This window comes from Chelmon rostratus, chromosome 23 (genome assembly GCF_017976325.1).
Source record: "Chelmon rostratus isolate fCheRos1 chromosome 23, fCheRos1.pri, whole genome shotgun sequence".
NCBI classification, from domain to species: domain Eukaryota; kingdom Metazoa; phylum Chordata; class Actinopteri; order Chaetodontiformes; family Chaetodontidae; genus Chelmon; species Chelmon rostratus.
The window spans coordinates 17714341-17726840 of NC_055680.1; the positions used below are offsets into that span (position 1 = coordinate 17714341).

Sequence of the window (12500 nt, forward strand, 5' to 3'; positions counted from 1 at the left end):
TGTGAAAATACTTCACTGCAAGTAAAAGTACTGCCAAAATCTCACTGAAGTAAAACTGTGTAGGGATTATCAGCAAAATGTGCTTCTATTGTGAGAAGTAAAAGTGTTGATGTGGCAGTTAAATGTTCCTGTCAGTGTTTCTCTATCAGATCTGATGTTTGTGGATTAATGTTATATTTGACTGCTGCAGATGTTTCAGGTCGAGCTCATTTGAACGACTTTATATCTCTAAAAACAGCCTGTTCTCAGCTTTGAGATGATGCATTTCATCCTTCAGTTTCTTACAAACATTCAACATCAACATGTCTGGAGATACGTGGTTTCCACTGGACAGTAAGGTAGTGAGAAACTGTAATCTGAAAAGTACCAAGTAACTAAAGCTGTCAGACAGATGGAGTGGAGTAAAAAGTATTTTGTCTGGACAAAGTTCATCAAACCACTGAAACATACTTTTAATTACTCTGATTACTTTCTGCTTCTTCTCCAGAGAACATCACAACAACAGGAAGTCAGTCCTACCTGGCACAGGTGAAGCGGTGGTGACGTCATCTCTGCGATCTCCTCCTCTTCCTCCTCTCTTTCATCACTGTTTGCATCCTCCTCATCCTCCTCTTCCTTCTCCTCCTGCACTCCTTCAGTCCCTCCTCCCTCTTCCTCCTTTTCGTCGTCCTCTGGCCGTGTGACCTGATTGGCCATTTCCAGGTGGGCGGTGCCGAAAGGCTCAGACGGACAGGACTCGTCCTCGATGGTTACTATGGCGACTCTGACCTCGTCTTCCTCTCCGTCATCCTCGCCTCCTCTGCCTCTTCGGCAGGAAGAAAGGAAAGGAGAGGAGGTGAAGGAGGAGGAGGCGGAGATTGGAGTGTGTCCACCAATCAGCTGCCTTCGTGCTTTGTCTTTGGCGCCTGCCTTCATCATTTCCGTCTCCTCCTCCTCCTCCTCCTCTTCTTCTTCTTCTCTCCTCTTGGACTGAATGCTTAGTGTTCTGTCCTTCTCTCCTCTCTCTTTCTCTTCCAGTTCATCTATCCTCGCCTCCTCTTCCTCCCTCCTTACTGCATGTTCTTCGTCCATCTCTTCTTCACTGCTGTCGTTCTTCACACAGCAGGAGCACGAAGACGCATCCTGAGGAGACACGAGAGACCCGACATCGACACATTAATGAGAACAGAAGGTCACTTTACAATAAGAGCACACTGCACATTGGACCTTTAACCGTCCATCAGAGTGGTGGCCGGTGTGTAGCGCCCCCCGCAGGATACTGATTCGTGCACACATGTATATACATGACTGAGCAGGCTGAGCAGGAAGCAGAGAGAACTTTATGCCGCGAAGAAAAAAAAACATAGGAGGATCAAAGAGTCTGAGGTGACGACAGAGAGCGAGCAGAATGACGCCTTCATAGTAACACAGGAAGTGGAGGTGGAGGGGTGTCTGTGTGTGTGTGTGTGTGTGTGTGTGAGAGAGAGAGTTTAAGCGACATTGCTCTTAGCTGACTTCTGATTCATACAATTATATTCTTTATATTCTTATTACAACTATGATCTTGACCATTTTTTCTCCCTTCACTTGTTATCTACCATTTTTAATCACCTACAAGTGTTTTTGTTTTCATGATTTCAACCTGTTGAAGGGCTCCTGTTCCTCTGTGGTCATTCGCAGTGTAAATAAAGTTTATTTGAACGTTATGACCACAGAGATTAGCACGCTGTTCACTGAATGTCTTGTTTAAAGAGGTTTTACTTGCCCTCCTGCAGCATCGCTTCCGGTGGTCTTAGCTTGTCTACATAATGTCTGTAGGCTCGTAGTGATCTCATAGTATTTAAAGTTAGTAATGTTTTATCTCCTGTAGTATCAGCGCAGTACTTCTACAGCATCTCAGTGTTGTTTATAAGTTGTCTGTCTGAAAGTGTTCCGGTATCAATAACCGTCTTAAATGTTCTCAATTCAGAGTTAAAAGTTGTAAAGTGAAGCAGACTTACCTTTAAAAAACAGACTTTCTCCTCCAGCTCCAGCTCCAGCGGACTTTAAATATTAAACGCCGGGATTTCCTCTTCTTCTTCTCCACCTTCTTCTTCTCTTTTCTTTCTTTCTCCTCTCTTCTTATTAATTTCCTCGCGGAAGCTTCAATATTTTTTTTTTTTACCTCAAACTACAAGAAAGCGGCTTTATGTTCAACTTCGCCTCCCCAGGTTTGCGTTTTAATACTTTTTTCCATCACAAACTAGCTCCGTTGTCACGTGGAGCTTTGTTGTTTGGCGCATTTTGATGACGTCACGCATCCGGCTTACGCGCCACTTCTGATTTTTGAACAAAACTTTTATTATTTAAAGTTTTTTTTGTGCAGTCCTTTTTTTTTTTTTTTTATAAATGTCAATACCTTTAATGCTTAACTGTCACGAACTCATACCAACATAATAATCACATTTTAATAGCAACAGATTTAATAAAAGTACATTAAAATGATGGTATAGTTATATAAATACCAACGATACTATGAACAATACTAGTAAAAAATACAGCTTAGTCCATCTGATGTGTTCCATTTTCACAAATCTAAAGACTTTGTCCATAAATGACTTATCCCCTAAAACATTTAGTCACTTTCTATGTTTATTTTTTTATTGAGATTCAGACAATAGTTAATCCAATAATGGAAAAAAATACACTTGGTATTATAATATGTACGATATGAAAGAACTTGGATCGGGATCAGAAACACGAGATGTGTTTTGACGGCTGCTCTCTGATTGGATGAACTAATCCAGGTGCTAAATATCATTTCAGGTGACAAATGCCACCTGTTTTGATCTTGAAGCAGGGTAAAAGAAACACAGCAGCAGAGGAAATAAAAGACAAAGTATTTGTAGACGGTTTGTAAATGAGCTTTGCTGAACAGAAACAAAAGTACAGTGTGTTGGAGGAATAATACTTTATTAATTAGTATATAGATTATATATATATATCAAATATTAACTTCATATATACATAAATAGAGATACATAAACATACAAATATTCTCATATGGACAAACTTGGCACTGCAGACTTTTCTCAGTGAGTCAGACACTGTTGGTTTGAATCAGAGACTTTAAATCTCCTCGTCTAAACTAATCGCTCTGGCTTAACGATGATTTTTAATCATGATTTTTCAGTGATGTAGCAATCAAATTTTTTTTAAATTACAAGAATAATAATAATGATATGATTTCTAATTTAATCAGGCCAGATGTACAGCGATTCCTCAGCTTGGTTAGTGAAGTTAAAGGTGCAAAATCAAAAAGGAGTGTACGACGTAAAGTAATTTAATCATGAGGAGAGAGGAAACGCCCAGCCAAAATTACAGTTTAAATAAACTCTTCCAACGTTTGCAGATGTGGCTGCTCTCAGAGGGCTGGAGGAATTATTTCTGCTTGGACTCCAGTATATTTAGTTATTTGTTATGTTTTAATTTCTCGGGGATGCAAAATACTTATGATATGAAATCTCTGTCATGATTGTTACTGTGTGGCTGTTTCTGAAGCATCGCTCATACGGACACGAGGTTCGGTGACATATATTCTGCTTTGAAAAGGCAAAGTGTTCAAAATGGAACGCAGCCTCCGTGTTTTTTTAGAGCATGCACACTTTACAGTCCAGAGTGAACATGATATACATAATGGAATGCATCCTTTCACCACCAGCATGGTTTAAGTTTGAATGCATAGGAGATAATTAATCTCTATATTGGAACGAAGCCTCTTAACTTCAGCAGCGTCTGTGCTTCATATTGGAATGTGACCTCTTTTATTTCTCCAGCTAAACTTGAGATTTTTGCACAGGACTGCATCCTGTCTTCTTACATAAATAGGAGTCTATACTTCATATTTGTACGTATCCTCTGACTTCACCTTCTGTAAAGAAGGAAGAAGTGGGAGAAACTGCTTAGACTTCATGTTGGGATGCAGCCTCCTGCTATTTCCAGCTTGGCCTGACGGACTTGGCCGGGTCCCGAGAATGAGCTGACTTGTCGGAGTAGGCGCCGCTGTCATTCGGCCGGTGGCCTTTAGGGGGAACCAGTGAGTTCTGAAGCGGCGAGCGAGGAGGTATCCTGATGCTCTGAGACCTCCTCAGGGGGGAAGAGGAGGACGGGTAGAGGAGATCTGAGGATCTGGAGGTGGCGGAGAGTCTCATCGAGCCTGTTCGTGTCAAAGGTGAGGAGGTGCCAGGAGGGGCGATGGAGGAGGAGGTAGTCTTGGAGATGGATTTAGGGGAGGAGTCTGAGCCAGTGTGGGATGAATGGGGAGGACCAAGGGTGGTGTGGCTTCTTCTGAAAGAAGAAGAAGCAGTACTTCGGGCGAAATTTGGAAGTGGTAATGATGAAGGGGCACTGCCTTTGTGCAAAGGAGTGGCAGGGGCACTGATGCTGCCCCCCCCTCCATCTCCTTGAGTGAGCGCCCGCAGTGTGGAGCGACACATCTTCTCCTCCTGCTGGGCTTTGGGCTTTGTTAAGGGCTTTCGGATGGACGGTTTTCTTTGCAAGTCGTGGTTCTGCTCTCGAGCAGATGCCTGAGGACCCGAAACCTTCTGGTCTTTTGAATCCTTGGCGTCCGGCGTCCTGTTGATGCTGGAGCGTCGGGAGGAGGGAGCAGTCGAGGGCCTGTCTCCTCGTCGGAGAGAGGTGCTGTTGAGGTTGGAGACGGTCAGACTGGCAGGTGTCGCAGTGCTGGAGGAGCCCCGGAGGTTTCCAGGAGGCTTCTCGGGACGTTTTCCCAGAGACGGAGCACCTCTGCTGGCTTTGGAGATGGGCACGACCCGCCTCATGCCCTGGTTCTCAGAGCTGGTGAGGGTGCGAACAGGCTTGCTTTTGCTGGCAGCAGAGGAGGCGTTTGGGGTCACGGTTTTCATCCCAGCAGGCCGAGTTTTCGAGGTAGGGAGGCTCCTGGTGGATGGTTTGGACGAAGGTGCCAGCTCTGCTTTTCCATTAGTGGAAGTAGCTGCTTCTGTCTTTTCATTGGTTGTGTGACAGGAAGGAGTTTCGTTTCTGCTCCTGTCATCTGATAATGATTGTTCTGGGACAGTCTCCACTTCTCTCATCTCATTGGTGGAGCCCTCTACTTCCTCCTCTTGATTGGCTGTTTCTTTAGCTTCCTCTGAGGCACCTGAAGTGAGCCTAGACCCTTCATTGGCTGATGCTGGGTCTACAGGGCACCACCTCGGGGAGGTGACAGGATGTGATGGGTCGTCACAGCGGGAGACAGGCACCGGTTGGCTGCTGATGGGTATAGGCACTGGCTTTTCATTGGCTGGCTGAGGTTCTGAAGGCATGCTATTGGCTGGGGCAGAGGAAGCTTGCTGGCTTCCTCCCTGATTGTCACCTCTACACGGATCCTCCTCTGTTTGCGCGTGCGAGTTGTCAGAGTGTGTGAGCTCGCCGGCTGCCTCGCACACACCTGTCACACACCAGACGATCACCTTTTCCTCTAGCGCCTCCTCTTCCTCTCTCTGTAATGAGGAAGAGTTTGTCTCAGAACTTTGCACATTAGTGTTTTCTGTGTTACCAATCTGGGAGTTATTCTGCGTCTCCTGGACTTGGGATCTGTCCGCTCCCTCTTGTTCCAAATCTACGATGACCACGTCGTCCTGGGGACATCCACGGGGGCGACTGCTGCGAGGCCCTTCGTTGTGGCTGGTCCGGGCGGTGGCCTTGTCGAAAGCTTTCAGCTCAGGCACCAGTGTGCATTTTTCTAAGACCACAGACATGTTGCCTGCAGCTGCAGTGCTGTGTTCATTCTTCTGGTCGCTGCAGCTGATCGGTCCTCTCAACTCCTGATCAGCTTTGTTCATTGTAGCTACTTCCCCCCTCAAACCAGACCGGTGGTCTGAAAGCGTTCCCTGGTTGCTAAAACCCAGGCCGGATCGATCGTTGCCGTTGTTGTTGTGGTCGGATTGCTGGTTCGCATCAGAGGTAGGTTTAACTGTAACTTCGTTTGTGTGATTGATGGTGTTGAATTGAGTCTGGGTAGCGTCACAGCTGAGGTAATTGGCGGTTGTATGGTTTGCGTTTTGTGAACTCAAAGAGGTCTCGGGAGGTGAAGAACGGGTTTGTGGTGCCCTCTGGCCTGCTTGAGGCTGCTGGTTTTCGTTGAAGCTGCATGTAGGGACCCTCTGTGGTCGAGGGGAGAGTTCTGGACTTCTAATTGTGGTTTCAGGTGAGGATGCTGGAAAAGCTGTCCGTCGCTCACCCTCAGCAGCGACTTTGTGTTTGGGGGTCGCCGCCCCCAGAAGCGTGCTCAGTTCACGCTCAGCAGCCATAGACGGCGAGCTGGATGGAGAGTTTCGGGAGCGGCGTAAGCTCCCCGCGCGTCCCAGAGGATTATGGGAGATGTTGAGGGGCGATCGGGGGCGGGATTTAGGGGTCAGAAGCTCCAGCAGCTGCCCGGCCTCGTAGTGTCGTGACAGGACAGCTGACATGTCCGTCTCGCTGCTGCACCGCAACCCGAACGCTCCGGCCACCTACGGCGGAATCAGACAGTAGTATCTCATTAGTCACGCAGTGTGTGCGTAGTCATGTTTGGTTGTCTGTGTGTCCTCCCACCTCCTCACCCCCCGCCCAGGAGTGCCTCTTCTGCTCCTCCAGCTCCTGTATCCTCCGGCGACGGGCTGCCTCCTTCGCCTCCCTCTCTATGTTCTCCTTCAGAGAGACAAGAGTGAGTTTAATATCACTTCTCTTCACCATTATCTCACTGCTGCGATTCTCTCTCTGAACACCAGGTGGCAGCAGAAGTCAAAATGAAACATGTACTTAAGCACAAATTTGAAGTACTATTAACTTCTCTACATTTGTGTGACAGCTTTACAGAAATACTTACTCTACAAAACAAGTTTTCACACACAAAACATAAAGCACTTTTAAATAAGTTCGATAGATTTACTGTTTGTAAGTTTGATAGCTTTATTGCTCGTGAATTTCTCCATTGTGAGATCAATAAAGTCTAAAGTAAAAAACTAAATTAACAGAGTGTATCAAATTTGAGCTTAAAAGATTAGTTAAGTAATCAATTAGTTGATTGATTGAAAAAAATCAATCAGCGACTGGTTTCAGCTTTTCAAATGTGATGATTTGCTGCTTTCACTGATACTGTAATTGATACTTTATTTACATTTTCCTGTCAATACTTATATTTAAGTCACATTTTCAATGCAGGACTTAGAACAGTGGACTTTTAAAATGTGGTATTAGTACAGGATCTGAATACTTCCTGCACGTCCTTGCCAGATGTTGCGTCAGCATACTTTATCCAGTGTGTGTTGTTGTTTGTGTGTAAAGGTGTGTATGACTCTGTGTGTGTGTGTGTGTGTGTGTGTGTGTGTGTGCAGGTACCTTGACAGCACCAGTGAACCTGGAGCAGAAGGTGTGGAAGATGCTGAAGCAGTCGTCCAGTCTGAACGTTTCTCTGTCTTCACAGAAGAAGTCGACCAGCTCGCTGCCTTCCTTCCTCAGCAGCTGCCGGCCGCTGCGCAGCGAGCAGAGAGACGAGGTGGCCGACTGAGACGCCAACGCCAGAACGCAGAAACACGAGACAACAACACAAAGACACACAGTGTGTTAATTAACGAGCTTCATGCTGGGCTCAGGTTACACTTCATGTCTGTTAAGATGGTTTGGTTTCCTCAGCTTCTCATTTTTAACGTCTAAAAATGAGAAGCTGACCCTTGTTTCTCCCTCTTTTATGTTTCTATGCTAAGCTAAGCTAAGCGGCTGCTGGCTGTAGCGTCACATTCATCGTCATACATGAGCGTGGTACCGATCTTCTCAACTAACTCTCTGCAACAAAGTGCACAACTGTTATTCCCACATTGTAGAACTATTTATTTAAAGCAAGAAGTCTGAAAGGAGTAACGACACATTCTTCTTCTCATAAAACACTTTTCCTCCCTCCTCTCACGGTCTGGAGGGAATCATCAGCACATCAATCCATCATGAAAATAATCATTAGTTGCAGACGTTAATGCATAATAATGACAATAATCTAATGATATAATAGAATAACAGTCACAGGGGACATTTTTCTGCAGTCAGTACATTTTCCTAATGTTTTCAATGCAAAGGCTTTTAACAGTATTTTTACAGAGTATTTTTACAGTGGGGTATTAGCACTTGGAAATAAAGTACTTCCTCTGAGTACTTCCTCCAGCACCGAGTGTGTGTGTGTTACCTGCAGGAAGTCGTCCAGTTGCTGCAGCAGCTCCGTGTCTCTCTGGACGTTTTCCTCTACTGAGCGCGTGCGAGACGTCAGCCACTGCAGGTCGGCGTCCAGCGTTTCCATGGAGATCCTGCAAAAAACAAGTCTTGTCAATAGATTTTTTGAGTTTTTCTTTTATTACATTAACTGAAATGTAACATTAAAACAGGCTCTGAGGGACAGTGTGATGGGGGCTGATGGGAAATGTAGTCTGAAGAATATGATGTCTGACCGGGCTGCAGGCTGCACGTGACTCAACTTGAGAGGAAACTCCAACAGCTTGTCGTCTTTTTTCTGGGCTTCCTGAAGGAAAAAGAAGAATCTGCCTGTTTGATCAATTATTTTACTTTTGTATCAGTGTTTTTCAATTTCATGGACACACACGCACGCACGCAGGCAGGCACGCACGCACGCACGTTACTGACCAGAGCGACAAAGTGCAGCAGGTTCATGCCCGGTTTGTTGGCCTTGGTGTCGGCCAGAGACAGAAGAGACGACAGCTTGAAACCAACAGCGTTTCCTGCATAGCCTCCCTGCAACACACACGTACAACACACACAATACACACAACACAACACACACAAAGCACAGAGAGCACAGCAGTTAGACACAAACACACTCCTCTACACTTTTTTAGCACAGTGTGAAGTACATTTACTCCCTACTTTAAGTATAATTTTAAGCCGAGTGCTTCCTGTGACTCCTGACTTTGCTGAGGTGTCTTTGCTTGTTATGATTTTAGAAAACATTCAATTATCTTATAAAATGGGACAAAGTGTTAAAACAGTTTAAAATGTGAAAGAAGCTGCAGCCTGATGCTGAACAGCAAACTGCTGTTTCCACAGCAACGCATCAGGAACAATTATTCAGTCATGTTTGACAGAACAGCAGAAAAATCACAGCGACCGTCTGCAGAACAGATGCTTTTACTCAGCTGAAGATCATTCAAACCCAAAGAACTTTATTTAAAATCACAGTGGAGACATGACACATGAGGCTGAATTTGGGGGTAAATGTGTCTAAAATGATGCAGAATATTTCTATTAAAAACACGAGGTCAGTTTAAACATCTTCCAGCTTCAGTGAGGAGCTGGATCAGACAGGAAGTCAAAGGGGAACGCAGTGTGTAGTTTGTGGTCCGGCCTTCTGCAGCCTCCCTCTCTGTTTCCTGTCTAATTATTCATGAGCGCAGTATTTTCACTCACAGCGTTGAGGATGTTTCCAGCCTGCAGCACCAGGTGGAGAACAGCATGGAGCTCCTCGCAGCACATTAACTCTGCAGGAGGAGGAGGAGGAGGAGGAGGAAGTCTTTATTTGCATCAGTACACAAACAAACAAACAAACGTCAGCTGCTTAAAACCAGCATGTGGAAGAAGATGAAAGAAAAGAAAGAGGCGGCGAGGAAGAAGCTCAGAGACACAAAAACAAAGTGGAAAACACAATAAAAGAAGATGATGATGAGGAGTTTATAGTGCAAAAATCCCCACGTGCAGCATAGTGTGAGTGTGTGTGTGAGTGTGTGTGTGTGTGTGTGTGTGTGTGTGTGTGTGTGTGTGTGTGTGGCAGTTCAGGCAGTTATCGCCTTCACACACACACTGCTGAAAATAGTCGAGCTGTGAGACTGTTTGATAAAGTGTTTTACTGCAGGTCGTCTCATGCTGATGCTTCACTTTGCATGAATCATCTGTTCCAACTATGGAGACAACGAATCCTGGGAAAATATAGTAAATGTACATATATGTTTGATGTGTTTTCTCGTGTTTAATCGTCACATATATACAGTTTTATTATTTAAAAAATGTGTACAGGACATGGAGGAAATAGTGCATTTATCTGGGACTATTTCCAGCGGCGGATGAATCCACATTTGGTGCTGTAGTGAGTGTTTGTGGCAGCAGATTCAGGAGCCTTTATTGTCATTGAGCATGAAATGTCAATGATATTTTCATTGCAACCCCCATGTTACAAACAGATAATAAGAAAGATTCGAAAGAATAAAATTAAGATAACTACAATGAAATAAACCAACGTGCAATAAAAATATTCGTAAAAGCAATTAAAAATATACCAGAATGAAAATGTACTAAGGCAATAAAGTATGGAAGTGAAATGTGCCAACAGCAGCTGAAATAGGATGTGTGTGTGTGTGTGTTCATGGTGATGAAGGAACATGTCGGCCAGAGCAACAATGTGGCTCGTTAATGTGTTTTTAATGGAGCTCGATGGCTCAGAGGAGAACACACTGTGTGTGTTAGCAGATGCACGCAGTGTTTTCATGGGATTTGCTGACGATTAAGTAGAATATTTACAGACTGATCTCTGTATTTTCACAGTCGTAGCTGCTGCTGAGACACAGAGGATGTTGTTACCTTTGGCAGCTGTGCGAAGGATCTTAATGTCTCGTTTCATGGCTTCGCACACCGCAGGAAACTCCTCCTTCAACAGCATGGACTCAATACGCACCGAGTAACTGGAGAGAGAGAGGGAAAAATAAATAATCCAGCCTCGTAAATCACGAGAAAGTGACAAGGAAGAGGAACAAACATACGAGGATGAAGAGGTGGATAAATAAAGTTCTTTATCAGTAATTATCCCCTCTTCTGTGTTGGTTTTATCTCCGTTCCTCCCGTTCTGCCCATACACACATGACTATAATAACTGTAACCCAAAGTGCATGCTGGGACCATTAGTCACTAATGATGCTCCAAATTAAGAGCACATTTCCCATCAGCCCCGCAGCTTCGCGTCCCAGCTGCCGTCAGCAGAAACTCTCAGAGCTGAAGCTCGTTTGTTCTGGAGGACGAGCCTCCGCAGCCCGTTTTTAAAGTCTTCATTCTTTATCGAGACCCCAGCCGGCTTTCACAGAGCGGCTGCTCGCCTTCCGGGGATCCACATGATCCATGCACAATATATATATATTCAATTAATTAATGGATTAGCCAACGGTGTCATGAAGTTTCTCTCCTGGATGAAATCAAAGCCAGCGATCAGCCTGAAAACTGGCATTTTAAAGGAAAGTGACTGAAGCGACACACGTCTCCTGAAGCTGCCTGTCGTTAATTAATTAAGTGGCTCTCTGTTTATTTTGCATATTTAAATGAAACGATGTTCAAACTATCGTGACAGTTTGAGGTCTAAGGCGAGCACGGCCTCTCACCTGGGGAGCTGAATCAGCAGGTACACGAAGGAATCGGCCAACGAGAGCTTGGAGATGTCGCCGCGGTACGACTTCAGCTTCTTCACCTGCGGGAGAGGAAACAGATGAAGAAGAAGATACTGACACGTGTGTGTGCGTGTGTGTGTGTGTGTGTGTGTGTGTGTGTGTGTGTGCGTGCGTGTGTGCGTGTCACCTCCTCTGTCTCTGGCAGCAGCTTCAGCAGCTCTCTCAGAGGCTCCGCCCCGTAAGCCTCACTGTTGCCATGGCGAATATCATCTACTATCGTCTGATTGGTCCTGGAGGAGGAGGAGACTTTACATTTAATTAACAGCAACACGTCGCTCACCAAGTCAAATATCATCATGACAGATTGATTGTCATGAAATCATCATCCTAAATATATTACATGAGACTAAAGAAAACATTTAAAGACATCATGGGACTCCTGGAAACTGGTGATCAGTGTTAGGTTTTCACGCCCTGGATATCGCCTCTCAGGCTACATACAGGCTTCCCTGAAGACGAAGCTGTGAAACACATAAACCATCAGATTCCACCTTTCGTTTCCCCCAGAGCCTCAGATTGTTGTTGGGGAGACTGACAGCAGCTTTAGTTGTTGTTTGTGGGTTATTAACTGAGGAATCTTCCATCGTCGTGAGTTCACCGCGTCCACAGACGGTGATGCTGTCGTACTGATACAGGTGGAACATGTCCTGAAACACGTTCCTGTTTGGACTGCAGACACAGCGGCCCCTCCCTCATGCCTGCATGTCTCTCAGCGTGTTTGGAAACACAGTCTGAACTAAATGATGCCGTCAACAGGACACGAACACATTCAGGACACCGAGGTGTTACTCAATCAAACCTCTGCAGCTGCTGGGTGTCATCCCTCCCAGTCTGTGGATTCAGACTCAGCAGGGACGTAAGACCGCCACACTGGACAGATCATGAAACAACAGGCTGCTTCTGGTTGCTTTGTGCTGGTTTTGAATCACTTTATGGTCATTTTCTGTCATTTTGCGTCTCTTTGTATTCATTTTTAATACGTGATATAACGGCAGTATGAGGTATATTTCATATTTCCATTGATCTCTTCACATGGATCGTCACGTAACATCACCC

The 12500-nt window shown here is 45.1% G+C and overlaps 2 protein-coding genes across 2 annotated transcripts in view; both read right to left on the minus strand.

Moving 5' to 3' along the window:
- Positions 1-2206, minus strand: part of LOC121626441 (F-box/WD repeat-containing protein 7-like) — a 30643-nt gene extending 28437 nt beyond the window's left edge. Inside the window, exons 1-2 of the mRNA XM_041964949.1 lie at positions 1980-2206; positions 520-1122 (exon numbers count right to left, since the gene is read on the minus strand). Of these exons, the coding sequence (XP_041820883.1) occupies positions 520-1071 (552 nt within the window). The 5' untranslated portion in view covers positions 1072-1122; positions 1980-2206. The remainder of the gene's footprint in view (positions 1-519; positions 1123-1979) is intronic.
- A 422-nt stretch (positions 2207-2628) lies between these two features.
- The window catches only part of LOC121626889 (FH2 domain-containing protein 1-like), a 24833-nt gene continuing 14961 nt past the window's right edge, over positions 2629-12500 (minus strand). The window contains exons 5-14 of the mRNA XM_041965621.1: positions 11572-11674; positions 11379-11464; positions 10591-10691; positions 9427-9497; positions 8647-8754; positions 8454-8524; positions 8195-8312; positions 7360-7524; positions 6574-6669; positions 2629-6491 (exon numbers count right to left, since the gene is read on the minus strand). Coding sequence (XP_041821555.1) covers positions 3951-6491; positions 6574-6669; positions 7360-7524; positions 8195-8312; positions 8454-8524; positions 8647-8754; positions 9427-9497; positions 10591-10691; positions 11379-11464; positions 11572-11674 — 3460 coding nt within the window. The 3' untranslated portion in view covers positions 2629-3950. The remainder of the gene's footprint in view (positions 6492-6573; positions 6670-7359; positions 7525-8194; positions 8313-8453; positions 8525-8646; positions 8755-9426; positions 9498-10590; positions 10692-11378; positions 11465-11571; positions 11675-12500) is intronic.